At 43.8% G+C, this 24,491-nt stretch overlaps 2 protein-coding genes across 5 annotated transcripts in view; both read right to left on the reverse strand.

The window, feature by feature from the left end:
- Nucleotides 1-7,583, reverse strand: part of COG7 (component of oligomeric golgi complex 7) — a 63,120-nt gene extending 55,537 nt beyond the window's left edge. Inside the window, exons 1-3 of one of the 2 annotated variants that reach the window (XM_024560363.4) lie at nt 7,310-7,583; nt 1,277-1,425; nt 870-986 (exon numbers count right to left, since the gene is read on the reverse strand). In XM_024560363.4, the coding sequence (XP_024416131.2) occupies nt 870-986; nt 1,277-1,425; nt 7,310-7,478 (435 nt within the window). In that variant the 5' untranslated portion in view covers nt 7,479-7,583. The remainder of the gene's footprint in view (nt 1-869; nt 987-1,276; nt 1,426-7,309) is intronic. The other variant, XM_024560364.3, reaches the window with a different exon arrangement.
- A 2,049-nt stretch (nt 7,584-9,632) lies between these two features.
- GGA2 (golgi associated, gamma adaptin ear containing, ARF binding protein 2) overlaps nt 9,633-24,491 on the reverse strand; it is a 37,261-nt gene continuing 22,402 nt past the window's right edge. For all 3 annotated transcript variants that reach the window (XM_053926050.2, XM_053926052.2, XM_053926055.2), the window contains 8 exons: nt 24,283-24,408; nt 23,423-23,542; nt 23,095-23,123; nt 22,461-22,591; nt 20,957-21,114; nt 18,182-18,351; nt 16,999-17,109; nt 9,633-16,464 (listed from right to left, as the gene is read on the reverse strand). In XM_053926050.2, the coding sequence (XP_053782025.1) occupies nt 16,354-16,464; nt 16,999-17,109; nt 18,182-18,351; nt 20,957-21,114; nt 22,461-22,591; nt 23,095-23,123; nt 23,423-23,542; nt 24,283-24,408 (956 nt within the window). In that variant the 3' untranslated portion in view covers nt 9,633-16,353. The remainder of the gene's footprint in view (nt 16,465-16,998; nt 17,110-18,181; nt 18,352-20,956; nt 21,115-22,460; nt 22,592-23,094; nt 23,124-23,422; nt 23,543-24,282; nt 24,409-24,491) is intronic.

Genomic DNA, 24,491 nt, shown 5'->3' on the forward strand with positions numbered 1-24,491 from the left:
CTTCAAAGTAATTTCCAAAGCCTGTGTGAATTTTCCCAAGGACAGAGCTAACTCACCACCTTTCCCTTCTGCATTTATTATTTTCATTTCTTTGATGGTACCTAAAATGTAGAAAACAACATTCTATGTAATAGATAATAAATCCTTCTTTGATGTAAGATCCGAGAAAAACAATAAAAGCCTGTCCAGGCAAGGGTTGGGGCGCTCTCCCCATGAAGAGTGGCCAAGGCGCTCTCCCCTTGAGAGAAGTGGCCGCAGGACTCTCATCTTAAGAGAGTACCGTACCATCCCTTTTTCTCCACAGGACTGTTGTGGTCTGTGTGCATTTGTTCTTGTCTTCAGCCACAACATGCAGACTCTGCTGGCCAGAGTCTGCCACAATTTTTAAAAACTTTTAAAAATTAAGTTTTTAAAAATAGCAAGGCATAATAAGTAATTTATTTTGCTTTACAAGTAGCAAAGTTTTTCATCTCATTTCATCCTGATAAGCAAGTTTCAGAAGTAAACTACTTTCCACACTCTGCAGCCCAGGAGGGGTTAAGTAACTCAGCATGGTCCTGTGGTGTGCAAGGCCCCTCTGGACCACATTCCATCCTGCTCTCATTTACACTGTTCTCTCTGCCTTTTTCATTGGGGCATCTTCTGAATCCACTCTGTGGGACTTGAAGCTTCAGTCAAACAGAGGGTAAAACTAAAGAGGGTAGAGATGCTCAGAGCACTCTCACACTCTTCCTGCCCCATATCTAAACCTTTCTGTACATGGTCATCTCCTGCCCCTACAGTTGTGAGAGAATGGCTATTTCACTAGTTTCCCCAAACCTCAGGTTCCCACTGAAGAGTTCACAGCATCCCCTAAACAAGAAACTTACCTGAGTCTTGAATGTCTCCTCAATATCAGCACTCAACGTGCTCCACTTGTCTGCTTCTTGAAGGGACTCAGCAGCAAGCTGCATCCTGGACTTCACCTGGTCGATTTCTACCAACACCTAAAAGGGAAAGGGGTCAAAAACCAAGGAAGGAACTGTTCTATTTTCTCTACCTCCCATCAGTGACTTGAAACCTAAGTATTGTGGCACGTTCCTGTCTCTGGGGAGCTTCAGTGTCACTTACAAGTTAAATGTCACAGGTGCTGAACACAGATTAATAAGCTGAAGGAACCCAGCAAAAAGAGTACTCTGAGTGCTTGACAGAATTCTCAGTTAAGGTTGGCCTCCCACTCTGAGAATGAACATATTCCAAAACCACAAGTCAACATTCAGGACAGGAGCCAAAATACCTGCATGGACTGGGAGGTGTCCTGTTCAAATTTTTTAATGTCCTCCTTGACAAGAATCATTTGCTCTTTTAGGAAAGATGCCTCCTGTTTAAGGGCTTCCACATCACGGAGCACTTTGGGCATGTTCTGAAGGGCCTGGAGACTTGTTTCTGTAGCAAGAACCCAAATACAGAAATAGGTACTGAAAGTGAAAATCAGATGTCACTAGTGAACGACATAAATCAAGTGACAGGAAGAAAGTTGTGTATTAACCACACCATTTCTTCAACCTATGTCAAATGGAGAGTGGAAAGTGAGTTTGCCCCTGCCAGGACCATGTCCTCCCCAGACTGATGGGTAAGGGCCATGTGATTTCACATGGAATGTACCATCAACCTGACCAAACATCAACTGTTTTCCACCACCAAGTTCAATTTTAACACCCTTCCTGAGGAAGGAGAATGAAGGACTCTGGCATTCAGTGAATGCCAGTTATGCAACAGGTGCTTTCATACATTACATCACTTACTGTCCATGCCAATTAGTAGCAGCCACCTCTCTTTTTAAAAAGATTTACTTTTTAGAGAGAAAAAGAGGGAGAGAAACATCAATGTGTAAGAGAAACATGGAATGGCTGCCTCTTGCACACTCCCAACTAGGGACCGGGCCTACAACCCAGGCAAGTGCCGTAACAAGAAATTGAAGTGGAGATCTTTTGGTTCACAGGCTGGTGCTCAATCCACTGAGCCACACCAGCCAGGGCATGCAGCCACCTCTCACAGATAAGAAAACTGAGGCTCAGAGGTTAGGTAACTTGCCCAAGATTTCACAGAGCTGAAACCAAGCCTTACACAGTCTTTTCAAAATATAGTCTAGCCCTGGCTGGTGTGGCTCAGGGGATTCAGCACCAGCCTGCGAACCAAAGAGTCACTGGTTTGATTCCCAGCCAGGGCACATGCCTGGGTTACAGGTCAGGTTCCCAGTGGGGGGCACGTAAGAGGCAACCACACACTGATGTTTCTCTCCCTCTTTTTCTCCCTCCCTTCTCCTCTCTTTAAAAATAAATTTTAAAAAATCTTAAAATATATATATATACACGTGTGTGTGTGTGTGTGTGTGTGTGTGTATCTGCAGACCACCAGAACCAGCTGCAGTGAAGTTAAAATGATGGTCCCTAGGCCACTATCCAGAGATTCCTATTAGTATGTCTGGTAGATCAAGTGAGACCAAGGAATCAGCATATTTTTAATGTCTCAAGTGTAAAATAAAATTTGAATACATTTTCAGACCAAGATATATTATATGGAAGGAAAGGAAGGGTTAAGGACATAGAACCCTTTAACCCTTTAACGAGGAATCAACCAAAGAAGCCCAGAGTCTTCTGCTCCATCAGTGGCCTGAACAGACCTTCACATCTTGAAGATGCACTTCAGGAACCTGTTCATCCAGCTCTGCCTTAAATAACAACCTGTTTCCACCACTGACCCCAGGTAAGGTTCTAAGCCTAAGAAAACAAAGACAGAACACACAAAGATTTCTTAAATGCACAGAGACTTCACTGACTTTTAAGAGTGCTGCTATGGCCCCAGCCTGGTCTCCAATTGCTAAGCCTCAGAGTCACGCTTCAGGACTGGCTGGTTCCCTGGGTGGGTACCTTTTCTCTTCTCTACGGACCCGAAAAATGCACTCCACTCTTGTATCCATTTTAAAACTATCACTTCCAGGGGCTGTCTCTGGGAGGAAAAGGGTCAGACTTCACTGCAAAGAGGTATGAGAGCATTTTTTTGTGGTGGTAACATTCTCTATCTTAGGGAGGTCTGAGTTATACTAGTTATACACTTGTGAAAACTCATCAGTTCATCGGGTAAGATCCATGTGTTTCACACTATGTAAATTTTATCTAATAAAAACAAGAGCTGTAAACAAATACTGAATTCTAATGATAATGATTACGGTTCTAACCGAAATGTTTAGGGTTAAGTGTAATGATGTCTCCAACTTATTTTGAAATGTACATCAAAAAATGAGATGGATCAAGGGGTAAATGGATTTGTGATAAAGAACAGTAAAATGGGGGAGGAACCAAGATGGCGGCGTAGGTAGACACACTGCGCCTCCTCGCACAACCAGAACTGACAGAGAATCGAACAGCAAGGGGGACCGACACCGAGGAAATAGAAAAATAAAAATGCATCCAGACTGGTAGGAGGGGCGGAGATGGGCACCGAGGTGGAGAGGACTCGCGTGGCTGTGGCGGGACTGAGACTGGCGGAGTGTGGGACAAATGGCGCAGGCAGTCCAAGCACTAGCAGACCCTGCGGCCCCACATTTGCACAGATAAACCCAGAGGGCCAGACGCAGAGGCGGAGAGCGGGGCAGAGTGGCGGGTAGCACCCTGCGGCACCACATTCGCCCACAGATAAACCAGAGGAACGGCGGGGAGCGAAGCAGACTGCGCAACCCAGGGCTCCAGCTCCGGGAAATAAAGCCTCAAACCTCTGATTGAAAGCGCCCCTGGGGGTTGGGGCGGCAGCAGGAGAGACTCCCAGCCTCACAGGAGAGGTCGTTGGAGAGACCCACAGGGGCCTAGAGTGTGCACAGGCCCACTTACTCGGGAACCAGCACCAGAGGGGCCCAGTTTGATTGTGGGTAGCGGAGTGAAAGATTGAAATCCGGAGGAGAGTGAGGCGGGCGCCATTGCTCCCACTCGGCCCCTCCCCCACGTACAGTGTCACAGTGCAGCGACCAGCATCACCCCGCCCCGGGGAACACCTAAGGCTCCGCCCCTTAAAGTAACAGACACGCCAAGACAAACAAACAAAAAAAATGGCCCAAATGACAGAACACTTCAAAGCTCCAGAAAAAATACAACTAAGCGACGAAGAGATAGCCAACCTATCGGACGCACAGTTCAAAGCACTGGTTATCAATATGCTCACAGACTTGGTTGAATCTGTTTGAAAAACAGATGAAAAAATGAAGCCTATGCTAAGAGAAACAAAGGAAAATGTACAGGGAACCAATAGTGATGAGAAGGAAACTGGGACTCAAATCAATGGTATGGACCAGAAGGAAGAAAGAAACATCCAACCAGAAAAGAATGAAGAAACGAGAACTTGGAAAAATGAGGAGAGGCTCAGGAACCTCCAGGACACCTTGAAACGTTCCAACATCCGAATTATAGGGGTGCCAGAAGGAGAAGAGGAAGAACAAAAAATTGAAAACTTATTTGAACAAATAATGGAGAACTTTCCCAATCTGGCAAAGGAAATAGACTTCCGGGAAGTCCAGGAAGCTCAGAGAGTCCCAAAGAAGCTGGACCCAAGGAGGAACACACCAAGGCACATCATAATTACATTACCCAAGATTAAACGCAAGGACCTACATCCAAGATTACTGTATCCAGCAAAGCTATCATTTAGAATGGAAGGGAAAATAAAGTGCTTCTCAGATAAGGTCAAGTTAAAGAAGCTCATCATCACCAAGCCCTTATTATATGAAATGTTAAAGGGAGTTACCTAAGAAAAAGAAGATCAAAAATAGGAACAGTAAAAATGACAGCAAACTCACAGTTATTAACGGCCACACATAAAACAAAAATGAGAGCAAACTAGGCAAACAACTAGAACATGAGGGTTGTCAATAAGGGAGAGGGAGGGGGAGGGGGGTAAAGGTACAGAGAATAAGTAGCATAGATGATAGGTGGAAAATAGACAGGGGGAGGGTAAAAATAGTGTAGGAAATGTAGAAGCCAAAGAACTTATAAGTATGACCCATGGACATGAACTATGGGGGGGGGAATGAGGGAGGGGGTGGGCAGGATGGAGTGGAGTGGGGGGGAATGGGACACCTGTAATAGCATAATCAATAAATATATTAAAAAAAAAAGAACAGTAAAATGTTAATTGTAGCATCCAAACAGTGGATAATTGCAGGTTTATTGTAAGTTCTCTCAATGTTACTTTGTCTGGTACCTCCACCCACAGTTACTCAGGTCAAGAATCTTCCCTTATTCTTCATTTTCTCTCCTTCTCAGACCTCATTTGAACCCATCAGCAAATTCTCCCCTTTCTTCCTCTTAATGCCTTAAATCTAACCATTTCTCACCATCTCCACCGCCATAACCCCAGTTCAAGCCACTATCATCCCTCTTCTGAACCTCAGCAATAGCCCCCAGAATGGGGACATTGTCAAACTGTGTCACTCCTCTGCTTAAAAAATCTTCCACTGCCTTCACGTTACACTTGTTTTAAATAAATTCCAAACTCTTTAATGTGACATTCAAATCCTGAGTGATCCCTACCAACCTCTCCAACCTAAGACTGGGTCTTGTTCAACAGTATGTCTTGAGACCTGGGAAAAGAGTTTGTGCCCAATAAATACTGAATATTTGCTGACTGAGTAAATGAGCAAATCAATCCTCCAGATGAAGGCCCTCTCCCTCTCGTGCTAGAACATCTGCAGTGACTTCTCTTCACTGGACACTTGGTCCCTTTTCCGGTCTTCCATAAACATAAAGCTTTAAACCTCCGAAAGCTTCTCCCTGATGATGGATGAAACCCACAGTTTCATCCATCAAGGCCAAAAAGGCCTTTCATAGTTTGATCCCAGCCTACTTTCCTGCCTTATCTCCAGCAGAAGTCTCTCCCAGGAAAATGTGATCTTCTAATAATAATGATGATGATGATGACTAATATTTAGTGATATTATTGATGAAGCTCTGTTTGAACCTCTCACCCTTCTCTGGACTGGCTAGGACTAGCTCCAAAGTACATATATTGGATAAAAGCCTGGGCTCTGCAACCAGTCACCTGGTTTCAATTCCAGACTTCTTCATTCATTAGCAACATGATGCTAGACAAGTTACTTCTCTCAGCTGCAGTTTCTACAACTACAAAGTAGGAATCTGACTTAAATTAGATAATCACGCCCATAAAGGCACTATTAACATTGTGGCCAGGGCATTTCACCATTGTTCAGGACATGCCCTTCATTGTGGGCATTAAGCATCACCATCCATCTTTGCTATATTCTCCCCATTTCAACAACTGAAAAAACTCCCACCAATTTCAAAATATTCCGGGGAAAGGAACAGGCATTACCACCCCTGGTTGAGAACCATTTATTTAATACATATACAGCACTTAAAACAGTGACTGACATACCAAGGACTCAAATATTTGCTATTAACGCCTGAGTCCCCCCCACACCCCCCCCCATGAAGTCTTCTGTGACAGGAAGTAAGTGGACCCTCTTCCAGCCTCCACAGCTCCCGGTTTCAGGCCCAGTAAAGCCACACCTCACTGTAATCGGTTTACACATGGTCCCCACAAGGCAGCAAGCTCCGTCAGGGGGGCACTTTTCATTCCCAGTGCCCATGTCTTGAAACACACACAGTAGATGCTCAATAATTAGTAAAAGATGCCAAGTACAATAAAGAATTTGAAGGGAAGTAAGTGTCCCTCTTCCCTAATTTTTGTTAAAAAGGTCTATTTACTGGACCCAATTCCAATGGGCAGCCTGCTGACCTCGTCTTCCCCACCAGGCCTCGCAGGGAGACTGGCCTGCAGGGCGCACCTAACAAACATACGGTGGATTAAAATCACACCGAGGAACTAGTCAAAGAACATGCATGAATGACCCATGGACATGGACAATGGTGTGGGGATAGACTGTGGGAGCGGGGGTGGGCTGGGCGGAGTAGGATAAAGCGGGAAAAACTCGGACAAATGTAATAGAATAAAAAATTAAAATAAAGAGTCAAGGAGTCACCACAAAAACTACTCTGTTGGAAAAATACCTTGGGTTTCTCTGTAAAAACAGAACATGAGAAGAACAAGGTAACTTGTAAATCCAATGGCTTAATAAAATACAACAAATTAAAAAATCACGTCAAGGAGTTCTTGGAATGGCTGCTGGTATTATTTTTTTATCATTAACGACCCTTAAAAGACGGTTGCAGTCCCTGTTCGGCCAGCATGTCGAGGCCGATGCGGGAAGCGCCGACACCCACAGTCCAGCACGGGCCCCAATACCCTGAGCCCCGCCGCTCACCCTCCACGGCGTGGTTCACCTCTTGGATGAACAACTGCAGCTTCATCACCAGAGTGGCCGCGTGCCCGTCCGCTTTCCCCGCCGCCGCCTCCTTGGGGCCCGCCCTGAAGGCCGCGTTGATCCACTCCTTCACGTCGAAGTCCTCAGCCAGGAACCGGGAGTAGTCCATGGCCTAGCCACCTCAGCGCCGGGGGGTTGCCCTGCGAGAGAGAGCGCAGCACCTCATCCAAACACCACTCTTTGTCACCAATCCGAAGTCGATATCCGGGAATGGCCCTCGTCGCTCGCCGTACTTCCCCCGGAAGTAGATGGCTGTGACCACGGCAAGGGCCGGAGCCGCTAGGCGGGTAGGGGGAGGCTGGAGCTTGGTATGGGAAACGCTCCTTGCGCTAACTGGGGCGCTCGTTTAGCATTACAGATGTCCCGAGAGTACTATTCCTGTCCCCTATGTAAAGACAAAGAGCGGAAGCTGGCAGCCAGTTCAGAGATAGGAAGATAGCCGGTTAGGTAGCTAGAAAGTGGCAGTGCAGAGATTTGAACTCCGGCAGCCTGAACACCACCGTACTTCACAGGGGACAGAGGGACAGACGGCTTGGCCTCTGCCCAGCACTCTTCCATTCTTGTCCCTTCACTCTGGCCACATTGACCTCCTGACCTTTCCTGAGACACCACACTAGAACTCCCCCGTCTGCAACACACTGCTTCCCCCAGTTGAAAACCATGTGGACACCTCAGAAAGGAGACTCAACCTGGAAGGGTCTCTCTCCTTTTGATAGGGAACTCAAGAGTTGGAAAATTTTAGTTTAAGGTAAAAAGTTATAAGCCAAGCAAGTAATGTATATGTTAAAGCTTTTGTCCCAGAAACTACAGATAAGGCCCGTCCTGGATCCTTGGAAAACAGCTCATCTCCTGGGGCAGGGGTAAAGATTACTGCCTGGGGCTGAGGGGAGGCATCCCAGCCAATGTGTTTCAGGGAGCCGCAGAGGACCACCGGCCCCTGAGAATGGCTAACTGCCCAGGACAGGAATGTTGCAGTTTCTTCTACCTAATCCTCCCTGAATTTCAAAACCCCTCACTGCACCTTGTTTATTCCCTGTTATAAAAAGTCTGACCTGGAAAGAAAAGGGAGGATGGTCTGTTAGGGTATGAACCCGCCATCCCAGATCGCCGGCCATCTGAATAAAGTGCCCATAAAGATTCAAACGCTATCGGGTTTGGTAGTGACAGGCAGCTGGAACGCTGGTGTCTTTTCTGGTTTCATTTTGTCAGAGGAAACAAAATTTTATTTTTTGAATATTTTATTTTTGGAGAAGGGGAAGGGAGGGTAAAAGAGAGGGGCAGAAATATCCTGTGCGAGATCGGCTGCTTCTCTCTCACCTCCAACGGAGGACTTGGCCCAAAACCCAGGCCTGTGCCGTGATGGGGAATCAACAGAAATGGCATTTCTGTTCCCAGGCCTGCGCTCAGGCCACTGAGCCACACCAACCAGGGAGGAAACAAAAAAATCCCTGGTGTACAGCTGTAAATACTTTTGCTGTTTCTGGAAGACCTAAATCCACAAATTAGGAAAGCTGGTACACTAGCTCTGTAGGTGCAAACTGATCAAGCCCCAGGTCTTGCTCAGAAGCCTTAGTTACCTCTAACATGCCCATTCCCTCCCCAACCAACTGACACTTTAAAAACAGGTTTATTGAGTAATAAATTTATAGGACATAAAAAATCATCCATGGCAAGTACACAATTCAGTGATTTTCAGTAAATTTAGGGTTGTACCATCTCCACAAGAACATTTCCATTACTCAAAAAGTTCCTTGCTGCCCACCTCTGCTCCCACCCCCAGTCCTCGGAAACCACTGATTTGCTGTCTCTATAAATTTGCCTTTCTGGACACTTCAAATACATGGAATCATACACTGTGTAGCCTTTTGCATTTGGTTTCTTTCACTGAGCATGTTTTGGTGGTCCATGTTGCACCATGTATCAGTAGTTTGTTCCTGCTGCTAAATAATAATCCACTGTGTGGATTTGGCATTTTATTCCTTCACCAGTTGATGGACATTGACATTCATGAATAACTCTGCTATGAACATTCACATGTCTTTGGGCATTTTCATTACTTTTGGATTCCTAGGAGTGTAACTGATAGATTTTAAGATAAATTTAACAAACTGCTAAATTTATCAAGAGTGCCTATACCATTTTATATTACCATCAATCAGATAATGTAAGAGGGTTTGTTTCTCTACAGCCTCCCCAATATTTGCTTAAGTCATTGTTGCTGTTAGGTCGGAGTCGCTCAAGAAACCAGACAGACGCAGTGAGCTAAGGAGCAGGGTTTATTAGCGGGAAATAAGAGGAAAAGTGAAGCCAACCAAGGGAGGTTGGGGAGCCAACCAAGGGAGGTTATGACTCGCTCGGTTGCTCTTAGGGCAGAGTTTTAAAGTGCAAAAACCCACAAAGGGTAACTGGTTGGGGTGTCAGAGTCTAATTGGCTAGAGCTGGTTGCTGGGTACTATTTCTGCTGACCATTGTTCTTGATACATCTTGTCAGGCTCCAGTTAAAGCTGCATGCTGTTATGCTGGATCGGCCTACCCCAGACCCCAATCTTAGCCAAGCATCTGTATGTCCTGGGTAGGGTCAACAGGCAATTTCCCAGGCAGGCATTTTCCCAGGCTAGTTTCCCACAGTACAGTTTTCCTGCCTGGTGATTATCCATTCCTCCTAGGCCTACCTAGGTCTCTCAGTTGCTTTAACTTGAATTTCCCTCATAACAAATGATATTAAACATCTTTTCATCTGCTTATTAGCCATCATTACATCTTTGGTGAAATGTTTAATCAAATCTTCTGTCCAATTCCAAAATGGACTTATTTTCATATTACTGAGCTGTTAAAGTTCATTACATATACTGTATATAATTCCTTTATTAAGGATATGGTTTGTAAATATTTTCTTCCAATCTGTAGTTTGCCTTTTCACTTTCTTAATGGTGTCTTTTGAGATGCATAAGTTTTTTTTGACCATTATCACTTTTTCCCTTATGGATCATACTTTTTTGTCGTATCTAAGGAGAGGTAGTGGGATGGGTGGAAAAGGTGAAGGGATTAAGTACAAATTGGCAGTCACAAAATAGTCATGGGGATGTAAAGTAAAACAGGGAATTAACTATGGTGCCAGGTAGGTGCTAGATTTATTGGTGCTAGATTCACTTACTTTGTAAGTTATATAAATGTCTAATTACTATATTGTACAGCTAAAACACATGTCAACTGTACTTTTAAAAAATTAGTTTAAAAATGATATTCAAGAAGCAGGGAAAAACTCTACCTAACTCAAAATCATGAAGAATTTTTCCTAATTTTCTTCCAGAAATCTTAGAAGTTTTAGCTCCTACATTTAGGTCTATGATCCAATTTGAGCTCATTTTGGGGGGCTGGGTATGGTATGAGGTAAAGGTCTACATTCATTTGTATGTATGAGCAGACATAGAATTATCCCAGGACCATTTGTTGAAAAGACTTTTCTTTCTCTACTGAATTGCCTTTGTATCTTTGTCAAAAATCAAGTGACAAAAGTGTAAGTGTTTCTGGACTCTGAATTCTGTTTTCTGTCTATTCTTGTACGAATACCCAAGCTGTCTTTATTACTGTAGTTCATACAAGTTTAAGTCTTCCCACTTTGTTCTTTTAAAAAATTATTTTGCTACTTGAGACCCTGTGCATTTCCACTTACAGCACATCATGTGATCAGCTTATCAATTTCTACCAAAAAAAAAAAAAAAAAGTGCTGCTGGAATAGGGACTACATTGTATTTGTAGATCAATTTGAGAATTGATATCTTGACAATATTGTCTTCCAATACATGAACATGAAATGCCTCCCCACTTATTAAGATCAGGATTTTCAACCTTGGTGCTATTGACTCACTCAGGGCCAACAAATTTGTTGCAGAGAGCTGTCCTATGCATTGTACCGTGTGTAGCTGCATTCCCGGCCTCAACCCACTAGAGGCCAGTAGCAACCCTCCGCTAAGTTGTGACAACCAAAAATGTCTCCATACGTTGCCAAGTGTCCTCCAGTTTAGTCACCCCTGGTTGAGGACCTCTAATTTAGATCTTCTTTCTCCCAGCAATATCTTGTACTTGTACATTATAAAAGTCTTGTACTTTTTTGTTAAATTTATTCCAAAGTATAGTACTGATTTCAGTGCTATTGTGAATAGAACATTCTTAATGATTTTTAAGTTTCTTGTTACAGAAATACAAGATGATTGTAACTTTTTTGGTGTCTACTTTGTCTCAGTATTAATTTGAACCTCACCAAAATTTTAAACATTAAATACTTATGAGCAAGTCAAGTCTATTCCTGTATGGAAGCTAGGCAGACAGGCCAAGAGCAAACAGTAAATGAATTGTGAACCCTGGGTGGTGTGACTTGGTGAATTGAGCATCAGCTTGTGAACCAAAGGTCACCAGTTTGATTCTTGGTCAGGGCACATGTGTGGGTTGTGGGCCAGGTCTCCATTTGCATTCGAGAGGCAACCCACTGATGTCACTCCCTTTCTCCTCCCTTCTCCTCTCTCTAAAAATAAACAAAGTCTTTAAAAAAATAAAAATAAACTGTTGGGGGCTTCAGAAGACCTCAACTTTAAGAAGGCTTGTATCAATTTTAAAAATAACCTCTAGAAGTGAGATGAAATATTCAAGAAAATCGAAGGAACAAAATGCTCATTTTTTTTAAAGATTTTTATTTTTAGAGAGAGGGAAAGAGAGAGAAACATCCATGTGCGAGAAACATCAATGTGCAAGGAACATTGATCTGTTGCCTCTTGCACACCCCAACCGGGGTCTCTGGCCAGCAACCCAGGCATGTACCTTGACCAGGAATGGAACCAGTGACCTTTCAGTTTGAGGCATGACACTCAACCCACTGAGCCACACCAGTCAAGGCAAATGCTCATGCTTTTTAAAATGCAAGCTTTATCCAAATAAGCGTGGTAGAATTGGGACTGCCTTGAATAAGGGCAGCAAAAGGCCTGGCTCTTTTCATTCCAGCTAACATCGTGTGTTAACTGTACGATCTTATCAAGGACACTCCCTGCTTTGTCCCTACTTGGCTCCACCTCTTTCCAGATAAGGTGTCAAACCATACCTTTAAAAAAAAGAAAAAACAAACCAACCAACCATACCTAGCTTTCCAGGACACGATCTTACCCTTTTCTTAGTTTTTTTTTTTTTTTTTTTTTTTTTAAAGGGACTCCTAATTGACAGAATTTTCTATTTGGGGGCTGGATGTCTTCTATATTGGAATATATTTAAAGAATTTGTGACTTGTGCCCTGGTCAGGTGATTCAGTTTGTGGGAGCGTCATCCTGTACACCAAAATGGTTGAGGGTTCAATTCCTGGCCAGGGCACATACCTGGGTTGCAGGTTCAATCCCCACTCAGGGTGCACACGAGGCAACTGATCCATGTTTCTGTCTCACATTGATGTTTGTCTCTCTCTCACCCCCTTCCTCTTGCTCTAAAATCAGTAAGCATATCCTCAGGTGAGGATTAAAAAAAAATTGTGACTTGTAAACACTGTAGTAGTCCAGCACTCCTTACACTTTAGAATATCACCTTTGCTTTCTACCTTTTGTATTCTCTCAATTTACATTATTTTTAGTGGGTAAAATTCATCTTTCTTTGAAGAAGTTCTTAAGTCATTTATCCTGTTTTCAACATTTACTCTCTCCATTGCCCATTTACTCTCAGTGACACACAGATAAAGCAGCATTTTACATTCACTGAAGAAATAAAGGGAGGAGTGAACTGCAGGTGTGGAAAGGGACAGGAGAAAACATTATCAAAACATGACAGCTATCTCACCTATAAGTGGAACATAATCACCAAAACAAACAGGCGAGCAAAACAGAACCAGAGACATGGAAATAAAGAACAAACTAACAATGATCAGAGGGCAGGGAGGAGGTGGACAACAGGAAAAGAAGGGGAAGAGTCAGGTTAAGGAACATGTATAAAGGACCATGGACAAAGACAAGGGGTGGGGAGGATTGAATGTGGGATGTGAGAGGTGGGGATAGGTAGGGAAGGGGAGAGTAATGAGGAAAAATGGGGACAACTGTAATTGAACAACAATTAAAAAATAAATAAATGAAAAACATGACAGGTAATGTTTTGTTAATTACCTGTCCAGGTAGCTCAATTGGTTAGTACTGTCCCAATACACCAAACTTGAGGGTTCAATTCCCAGTCAAGGCACATACAAGAATCAACCAATGAATGCATAAATAAGTAGAACAACAAGTCGATGTTTCTGTTTCTCTCTCTTAAATCAATAAATATTCTTAAAAAAAATAAACACGACCAACTTTCTTGTGGCTGTGGAACATGTGCTCTATTTTTGGCAGATGATGCCAGTGGGTGCAGACATTAAGAATCATGCTGAATTTTTCAGCAAGGGATCAGTTACACATATTGTCAGAGAATTCTAGTGGTGGCAAGTATCACTGCTCAGAAAACTGAGAGGCAGGTGACTAATGTGAATGCAGGGGAGGGCAAGATGTGGTTATATTTAGAAATAAACACTAGAGACAAGAGTATTAAGTGGAATGGATGGAGCAGGAATGAAGGATCCATGAAGGATCAGATAGATGTTTTCAAATAAAAAATGTAGGTGGAAACGAGGAGGCGGCCGGGTTCCATTCTAAACATTGGGAGTTTGAGGCAACAGTGGAACTTCAAGATAAACAGATCCACTGCTGGCTTAAAACATGGATCTGATGTCAGCACAGAGGTGGAAGCTTGAGATGGAAATCTAGGCCCCATCTAGAGGTTAAATGCCCAGATGTGCTTAGCAAAGTCCTAAGGACTAAGCCCTGGGAAAACATCATACTTCAGGGACAAGTGGAGAGGCACAGAGGCAGGTAAAGAACTAGGGGTAAGAGGAGTTCAGAACAGGGAAAACACTGATTATCAGTGCCTTACTGATCACCTCTACTGGGTAATAGGGACTTGCCTCTCTCCACTAACAAGGAAGATGCAGGAGGGCAAGGACTGTCACTGCTGTATCCACAGTGCCTACAGCAGCACCTGCTTCATAGTAGTTGGTCAAATACTTGAGTAAGAGGATAAGAGTTGAGTTTTAAGTGGTCACTGAACTTGATAATTAGAAGGCACTGATAATGTAAATCAGGGCCACTTTCAGGACCCCACCCCCAACCCTCTTGTCCTATCCAAGTCCACCTAAGCAGAGCACCACTGCCAGAAGACAGAAGAATGTTCAGACACACACAAGTTACCTCTGACAAGAGGATAAGGCTCTTTCACATGTAAGCCTCATTCATGCATTTTGATGGACATTCTTCCTAGGCCAACATTGTCATTATAGACCATGAAATAGCTAGAGCCTATAAAAGCTATATAGAGCATGTGAACATAAAAGAAACTTTAGATTAAAATGAACCTTATGTGCATTAGGCCAAATGAAGAAATCACCCCATCATTTATGAGTTTTCACATTTGCTTAAAAATTAGCATACCTTGTTTTTTATAGCACCTTTCCCACCAATTAGTGTTGGCAGATTTCCAACTAAATGTAGATATTGAAAGATCAGTCTACAGAATGCCAGGTTTCATAATAAAAAGCCCCAAACAGAGCCTCATAGTTTCTGAGGTAGAATCCTGCCAAGACAGGTGAGCTGCGGGGATTTTAAAGTCCTTCATCAGGCCATCATAGCCAAGGTCAGCTTTCTTCTCCCACCAATCAGGCCAAGCAGGACTTCTAAAACATGCACAAAGTGCCTAGCACATTGTAGGTGCTAAGTATGGATTGTACACCTGAATTTTCCTTCAAAACAAAAATCTACATCTCTTTCCAGCGTTGTTCAGATCCCTAGGGCTTCTCTCTTTGCTGAAGCAGTTGTTAAGATTCCACATTCTTCATGAAGTCTTCCTTACCTTCTCAATAGTTGACAGTTCCCTTTAAGCCTATCATCTCTAAATGCAATGGCTTTTGCAGCTCCTACTTACTCAAAACTCCACAAAGTATATTTGCTACACGGGTATTTATTCAATGATTTTCTGTATTTGGTCACCACTTAAATCACTGCTAAGCTCTTTTCATATCTATTTGTACCACAGTTCTTCATCTTGGGTTGTGAAAGCAGCATTCCAGGGGAGCCTGTTAGCTATGATTCACAATAACTAGCGTGGTGTCACAAAGAGCTCTCTAGGTAAATGCCTTTAAAGAGGATGAGGATGGAGATGAGGGTCCTGAGTAAGGACCCAGATAGGCTGCACAACCCACAGCAACTGAGGCCTGAATAAGGCCTAGGATCTGTTTTTCCCTCTGGCCTGGAGGGCCCATCTATGGGTGATTCTAAGGCACAGTGGTAAAGGACATGACTGGCCCACCAGGTGTGGGCCTCTAGTCTAGTGGCAGGCCCTCACATGGAAAACAGTGCAACAAGCATTCCATTGAGAAGATATTCTGGAACACTTGCAAGCAGCATTCTCTAATGGAAATGGAGACAAGGTCTTTCTTAAAAGAGAATGCCCCAGAAGATATACTCTGCCCCAAAACCAGCTAGGTAGGTCCCTTTTAAGGTCCCTGAGAATAGCAGCCTGGGAGCAACCAAGACTTTCAAAGGCTGACAAGGCACAGAGCGGATGAATGAAAAGATAATACATGAAAACAACAACAGCTTTGGCTTATAAAACATCCAACCTGAGCAGAGATCAGTGTCCAAACATACAGAAACAGGTATGATTGTAGCAGGTGGTTATCACAAATGCTTTAGCACTTCCCATTCTGCCCATATCCCAAGTTCTGTTCCTCCCTCCCCTGAACTCCACACACGCACTTACACACACATACACACACAATCTGCAGAACAAGTCAGAGGTTGGTGGTTAGCATCCAGAGCCTGAATCAGGACAGAACCCTTGGCACTTGGCACTAGGTCACCATGATTAGTCCTATGTAGACAGCACAAGCAACACTGCCTAAACTTGAATGGCAGGGTGTGTCTTGTGAAAAGTTAGGCTGCACCCAAGACTGCCAGGTCTGGAAAGTCTTTCACTTCTCCTACTTCGCTGAAAGGCTGTCCACCCTGGTTGAATGTCAGCTTATATCGTAACCGGATGGGCTCCTGGGCAAAGATATAAGATGGTAAATTAGCGAGGAGCAACAGAGATACAAGCACAAACTACAAGTCTTTCCCTATCCAGTAGTCACCAAAGAAAGTATATTCATGTTAACTTGAGCCAAGGAGGGCTTCACACAACTGTGACAGAACACCCTGGCCTAGGCCCCTGGGGACCAAAACACAAGGGGAGCTAGGCACACATTCTGCAAGTCCTTTCCCACTTGTCCAATCCTAAGTTGGACCACTGCTCAGAGACCAGCTGAGGACGACAGACAGGCATTATCCTTTAGGAAGACTCCTCATATAAGGGAGAGTCCGTATCACTCCCTTGGTTCCCAGCTACGACAATCTGGTCACAGGTATTCTTTCAATAAGCCTCAGAAGAAAACACACTCTAGCAGGAACCAACCCACCACCACTCCCAACCACACCAGAGACTTCAGAGCAAGACCTCAATATGCCTCTGTTCATGTACCAAGCTGCCACCCCACAGTTCAGTGCCCCATCTCCCTGGTGTTAAAAGATACCAGAACCTACTTTGTGTGGATTGTCGAGTAGCAGCATCTGAGAGATCACGGTTGGAGGCATCAAAGGACTGAATGCTGGGAGCTGGGAGCTGGATGCCGGCTGCAGTTTCACTCTCATTGACTACAAGGGGACAGGGGAATCCAACATATAACTCATTCCTTAAATGACAGCTTCAATAAGGAGATCAGGTGAACAGGAAAGCTTGACCTGCACCCCACCCACTGATGACAGCATCCAAAAGACCGCTTCTTCCATATACAGAAAGTCTGACGTGAGTCAGAGTGTGGCTTCTGAGAGGCACATGCAGAGTGAGGGCGCATCTTGGGTTGAATTCTAACTCTGCCTCTCACCAGCTCTATGACCTTGGGCAAAATATTTAACCTTTCTTGGCCTTAAACTGATAATTTATAAAACAGAAGTAACCACAGCATGTGCCCCACATGACCACCATAAGGATTAGAAAATGTGTATCTTTAAGTTTGTCTGCCTTGAACCTTTCCTTTCAGGACATTCCCCTTCCCCATTTCTTGTGATTCTGGTATGGTTGTTAATCAGGGGGGCCCTAATCCCGTTGAAAAGGGGTAAACCTAATATCCAAATTGGCCAGAGTACCCCATATCCCTGAACCCAAGTTATTGCCAATGTATGCAGGTAACACCACAGTGCCAATCCTATCCTTTTCTGGGGCAGTCTGCATGCTTCATGCCAGATAAGAGTTTCTTTCTTTTTTTTTTCTTCCATATTCATTATTTAATTTAATCATTTTTAAAATTTTTTAATTTTTCAATTATAGTTTACAATCAATCTTATTTGTATTAGTTTCAGGGGTATAGCATAGGAGAGTTTCTTTCTGAGAGAAAAGGGCTAAAGACCATGTAATTCTGGAGCTGCTGGTACCATTTTTCTCCTTTGTGGAGAGTCTGTCAGAGAACAGGCTCCAAAGAGGAGAGCAAAGTCAGGAGATGGGAAGAGACAGATTCTTAAGGAATCATGTGAGAACCTACCTGGATCCAGACATCAAGAATCCGCAATAAAATGAGCCAACAGAGTTCCCATTTTATCTTACACGACTTTAAGTGAAGATTCTGTTCTTATACCTAACTAATAGATAACGTCCCAGCAACGGACCTGGTGCTCAGAAATGAGAGCCTTTATTGACAAGCTCAAAGAATCTGGCCAGTGGATGGCTCACCTTTGGCACAGCCACTTGAAACATGATGTCCCATACAGGCTGAGTGGCAGTGCTCATCATGGTTAGCAGCAGCACCTGCACCTCGGGGTGGCCCGGGGCCCCTGTCTCAGAAAAGTGGAGCAGAATTCGGAATCCATTCCGGTCATACACGATGACTGGAGGCAGGCTGCCTGGTAGAGAAGGGCCAACCAATAGGGTTAGTGCTGCTACAATCCCCAGACAACCAAGCCTGAAGAAGACATGTACATTCTCACCAAATGCTGTCACTCCTCCAGTCACAGCAGCTCTTAGACTTAACCCTCTGCACTGACATAATCCAAGTCCTCATTGCTTCTAGTTGGATGCCTATGACCCTCCCACCATCCAACCGTCCTAAACACATTACCAAGTGTTTGGTTGTTTTTTTTAAATAAGAACTTTTCAAAAAGGAGATATGATTATGATCAAAATAATGTATGAACACTATGGAAAATACAGGATATTAAAGAACAAAATAAAAACCACCTTTGATTCTCCCCAGAAATAAGCACTGCTAACATTTGGGCCTCTGTCCTTCCCATCTCTTGTGTATGACTACATACACACCTCTCCTACATTCAACTTCACAGAACTGTAAAGGAAGCAGATCTTTTCAAATCAACAGGTTTAATGGCATTCCAACAGAAATCCTAAAATGATTGTTTTAATGTGGCTAGGAAATGATGCTAAAGCTAATTTGGTTGTACGGGGGGAGGGGAGGACCGTGAGACTCACTATTAAAAACAAAAAGAGGAACAGCTATTTGCATTAACGAATACTCAGATATGTACAAAACAGAAATTCAAGCAAAATGGTATAATCCAAAGCATGCAGAACAGACCCAAATGTGAGGATTTAGTATGTTAAGAGCATGTATTTCAAAACCGGTGGCCGATTAATAAATAGCAGATATCTGACTAACAAGCTGGAAAAAAACTTTAATGAATCCTTGTCTCATGCCAACCATCATTTATTAAAATGCAAATATAAAAATACAGTTAAAAATAAATAAAAATATAGTTTAACAATGAAACTGCCAAAGAATCCAAAGACTGAGAATACCTCCAAGGGATCATGGGTGAGAGTACTGGGTTAAGGCAAACTTTCTGGAGGGAGGCTTGACAATGCAGATCAAAAATGTTTAAATGTTGCCCTGACTGGTATGGCTCAATTGGATGGAGCAACATCCCATAAACAGAAAGGTCACAAGTTCCATTCCGGGTCAGGGCACATGCCTGGGTTGCAGGTTTGGTGTCCTCAGTCAGGGCAGGTACAAGAGGCAACCAATAAATGTTTCTCTCTCACATCGATGTTTCTCTCTCACATCGATGTTTCTCCCCCCCCCCCCCTCCTCTTCCCTCTCTCTAAAATCAATAAGCATGTCCTCAGGTGAGGGTAAGAAAGAAAAAAAAGAAAGGAAAGAAAAGGAAAAAAGAAAGGGGAAAGGAAAGGAAGAAAAGAAAGAGAGAGAGAGGGGGAGAGAGAGAGAGAGGGAAAGGAAAGAAAGAAAGAAAGAAAGAAAGAAAGAAAGAAAGAAAGAAAGAGAAAGAGAGAGGGAAGGAAGGAAGGAAGGAAGGAAGGAAGGAAGGAAGGAGGGAGGGAAAGAAAAGAAAGAAAATACATTAAGACATTAACAGAACTTCCATCTCTGGGTGATTATGGTACAGATGATTTTAATTTTCTGGTCTATTCTCTTTTCTAAAACTTCTACATTGAACATGTATTTTTTTGCTTTTAATTATTTTTTACTTTGTTTTGTAATATTTTAAGATTTATAAAAAGTTACAAAGGTAACAAAAAATTCCCATATACCCTTCACCCAGCATCTTCAAATGTTAACATTTTATAAAACCACAGCACAAGCATCAAAACCAGTCAACTAACATTGAACATGGATTATTTTTATTTTTCTAAAGATTTTATTTATTTATTTATAGAGGGGAAGGGAGGGAGAAAGAGAGGTAGAGAAACATTAATGCCTCTCACATGCCCCCTACTGGGGACCTGGCCTGCAACCCAGGCATGTACCCTGACTGGGAATCAAACTGTCGACCCTTTGTTTTGCAGGCCGACACTCAACCAGGGCTGAACATGGATCATTTTTAAATCAAAAATTAACAAAGTAAGTATGCAAAGGGCTCCCACTGCTTACTGACTGTTTATAACTTCCTCTGCCTGGTTCCAGGGCTCTCTGTAGCCTGACCGCACCACACCAAGCCACAGCAGGGCCCTGAGCCCACAGAAGAGGGTCAGGCCCAAGATCTAAAGCACGGTTGTTCCCTGCTCACCTACTAGTGCTGGGCATAGGCAGTCACTGTACTTAGCTGGGCCTTCAGTTTCCTTTCCTTTATAAGGGAGGAAACATCTACTTTCTTGCCTTAATGAGGATCCCTAGAAGAGGAGAATCACCAGCCAAATTGTCCCCTTCCTCTAATTCTGCCTCTTCTGAGTTATTTCAGGCCACACTGAACATTACCTTCTTGAATTCCAAATGAATGAACATCGTGTCCCTAAGAAGACTCAAGCACCCTAATTAAATCCTACCTGCCAATACCCTTCACTGTGTCCACCCCAAGAGAGAGAAAACATCCAGGAAAATATTAACTAAAAGACATGAAGTCACCTCCTTATCCTCTGCCCCGAGGCAAAATTTCCACCACTCAATTTCCCCAGTTTAAGAGCCATTCCTATGAATCCAGAGGGGATAAAGCTAGACATCTAATAGAAGGGAAAAAAACAGGGTAAAACTGTACTTACTGGGCTTAACAGACTCCAAAGGGACAAACACTTGAGCCAGAGGTGTATTCTGGGAAGATGAGGATGAAGCCAATGGGCCAGCCTCCCAGGACCAACCAGGAGATGACTTAGTACCTGGTGGCACTTCCTTGGGGATATTTTTATGTGGAATATAATTCCTGCAAAAATAAAAAATAATAAAAAATCAAGACTAGCAAGAATTCCAGGAATCTGTAATTAAGAAGGGGGGAAAAAAGAAACATATATATGTACATAGGTATGTGTATATATTTTAGAGGTATGTGACTTTACATAAGTAATTTAACCTATGCCTCAGTTTTCTAACGGTGTCATAAGAATTAAATGAGAAAAATGTTTGAAAAACACTTAGTGGAATATGTGAGGTAATTAATATACCTGCTGTTGTCAAGCTGTCCCTGACAACAGCAGCTCCATCAGGTTCAGTTTCCCACATGTGATCACCAAGGTGAAGTAAAGCAGGAAGATAGATGGTAACATTAAGTTACATGGACCACTTCATTCATATTTCTTTATCATTTTGTCCATTTGCAATATAAATTGAAAACATTTGTGGAAAAATAAAGTCCAGACAGAAGTAACCTGCTAAAATCAGAATGATGACTGGCCCCTAAGGAGTCAGTAGAGAAAGTAAACTGGAAAAAGCCCTTCTGGGTGCAATAAGTATGACCACCTGACCACCTGGCACATTACTGCCACCAGAGCCCTGTGGTCTCTCTTCACCAGGGTCATGGGCACTCATGCTGTTGAGAGAAGGCAAACTGCTCCAATATTTCAAAAGGCAAAAGGACAGGATCTTGGGAAATGTATTCATATTCATAGCTTGGAGTACCTCCACTTTTAGGAAATCTGTACTGTAACCACTACCCAAGTGCCTCCAAACTGGAAACTATGTGAAGATCCACAAGAAGAAAATGATTAAATACATGTATATGTGTATATATGAATCATCATATAACTACTAGAAAGAATGAAACAAATTTATATAAACTGACACGAAAACATATTAAAGATATTAACGTGATATGAAAAAAACCACAGTGGAATAGTTTGTAAATTATGACCTCATTTGTGTAAAAGAAAGAGAGAGTAACAGATTACTACATGTATAGAGAAAAACCAAAGAAGGAACATTCAAAATTGTCTTAGGGGCTGATATTTGGGACTTTCTACACTAACTGTTCCTCTAGTGATCATATTTTGCTTCATTTCAAATTAAATAATAATCAGAAAAGAAAAACCCACCTATACACAACAAAAACATCATTATCTACTGCTGCTACTGCTTAAACAAAACCTCCAGAGGTCCTGGCCAAAGTGTTTCCTTCCCTGACTTATAATGGGAGTAAAAGGAGAAGAGGGGAAGCAAAGAAGCCCCTCCAGAGTCAGAGGGCTCTGCCTGCCTTGGAGGGTCACCCCAGCCCTGGTGCCATCAGCATGAGCTGCACACAGGAGCCCTCCTCGCCCTCCCCACCCACAGACTCACAGAGGGCCCGAGGGTGGCTGTGAGGAGAGCAGGTCCAGCAAGCTCCTTTCTGCCGACGGGCTCTCAACACCACCACCTGGCAGTGTGCTGGCAGGATTCCTCTCTTCCTTACAGCAGCTCTGCCCAGCAACCTGCCAAACCAGGAATGGCTAAAATAAGGCCAGGCCCCGACTGGTGTGGCTCAGTTGGTTGTGTGTCGTCCCGCAAAGCAAAAGGTCGCAGGTTGGATTCCCAGTCAGGACACCAAAAATAAATAAAAACAATAAAATAAAATAAGGCCAGGGCATGAATGACACCAGCCATGGTGACAGCGCGTCATAGCTCTCCTGACCCCACCAAAGCCACTGCAGCCCAGGCTGATTTCACTGCCTGATGCAGGTAGGCAAGAAAGGGCAAGAAAACATGACTCCAAGTAGACCTTCAATAAGCAGGAGCGTAGGGGTATGAGAAGGAAAGGACTTCTTCCCTCTGGGGCTCCAAGCTTAGACAGTAGAGCTGAGGAAGAGGCTTTGGACTCCAAGTCTGCAAGCACCCCCTAGGCTATGCCGTAGCCCCCCTCTTCCCCTAGACAGCACTAGGTTCAAGGGACCTCCCTTCTGCTCTCTTCTGTGGCCCCTGAGAAGAGCTTCCTTACCTTGTTGGTAACTGGAGCATCACTGATTCCTACAAGGAAGGAACAGAGAGAGATGCACAACAGTAACTCTACCTGATAGGAGCTGGAGAGCGACCCCATGTCCAACCTTTCTAGAACACTTAGAAAGCCTAGGCAAAGCAAAGTAGCCAATCATTCACCTCATCCACGGCAGATCTGAGACTAAGTGAAAGAGGGCCTCTCTGAGCTTTCCAGTACACCCAATTCCCTCTAGAACAGGCATGTTCTCCCCAAGAGGAACCAGCTTAATTACTCACGCTCCCTGGGAGCCAGGACCATTCCGTACCTCTCCCCAATCAACCACCCTCACCTAAGGCTGCCAGGTCCTGATGAAGTAGAGATGGTGCTACGTTCCCAGCTGGCTCAGATCCACTGTCTCCCTCCAAGTCCATCAGGCAGTTGCTCATGCAGCCTGTTGGATTCTGAAAGACTAGAAACAGATTTAGGAAGGCAAGCCAGTCAGAATAAGTACCAAGTCTCCACCTAAAAGCCTATCAGCTTCCCTCAGGCCTCCTTCCAATCAAAAGACAGTACCACCCTCCCCACCCTCAACACACCCCCAGAAGAACAAGCTCAGGAGAAAGGCTTGACATATAGCCTGAGTTGGCATCTGGAGTGAGGGAGCCAGAGGCACTGCCTTCCCACCCAGCAGCCAGAGTCCTCCTCTGATGGTCTGGACACAGCAGAGCTGTCTTCTCCAGTTCAGAGCCCTTTTGAGGCTTCTGACCACAGCCAATCAGAATCACCTGCAGTGCTTGATAAAAAATGCAAACGTCCAAGCCTACCTATAAGCAATCCTGAGCAAGCCAGAGACCTAAGAGTCTGCATTTTAACCAGTATTACAGATAATTCTGATGCAGCTTGCCTGGCACCAGCAACCACCGAAAAATATCACCTTCTTGGTCTCCAGCTCCCATAAGTATGCACTTGTGAGAAGTGGAATATAAACTTGGGCACAATATAGCCACCTGCCTCTGTTTATAGCCAAAGTTGGGGTCCAGCCTGTCAGTCAACTCATCAAGGCATGTGTGGCAGTTCTTGCAGGAAACAGAAAGAGGTCAAGTTTTCTCATTTCTACATCATAACCCAGAATATTCTGAGAGTCATTTCTTTTCTGGTATTTGCAGGCTGCACCAAGGCAGAGGGAAGGGGGAGGCTCTCTGCACTTACCTCTGGAGACAGGTATGTCTCCCACTGTGCTGCTCACTGTATTCCCAAAGATGACACGGCCCTCCATAACCTGCTTGTACAGCAGAACTCCCTGGGTGAGAAGGTCATTTGCCTGAAGAATCTCCACTGAAGAATGAGAGAAAACTCAGAATCCCCAGGTTTGGCTACCAACAACCTCAGTCTTTTTTAAACCATTCCACAAAATAGCT

This window comes from Desmodus rotundus, chromosome 1 (genome assembly GCF_022682495.2).
Source record: "Desmodus rotundus isolate HL8 chromosome 1, HLdesRot8A.1, whole genome shotgun sequence".
Classification (NCBI taxonomy): Eukaryota; Metazoa; Chordata; class Mammalia; order Chiroptera; family Phyllostomidae; genus Desmodus; species Desmodus rotundus.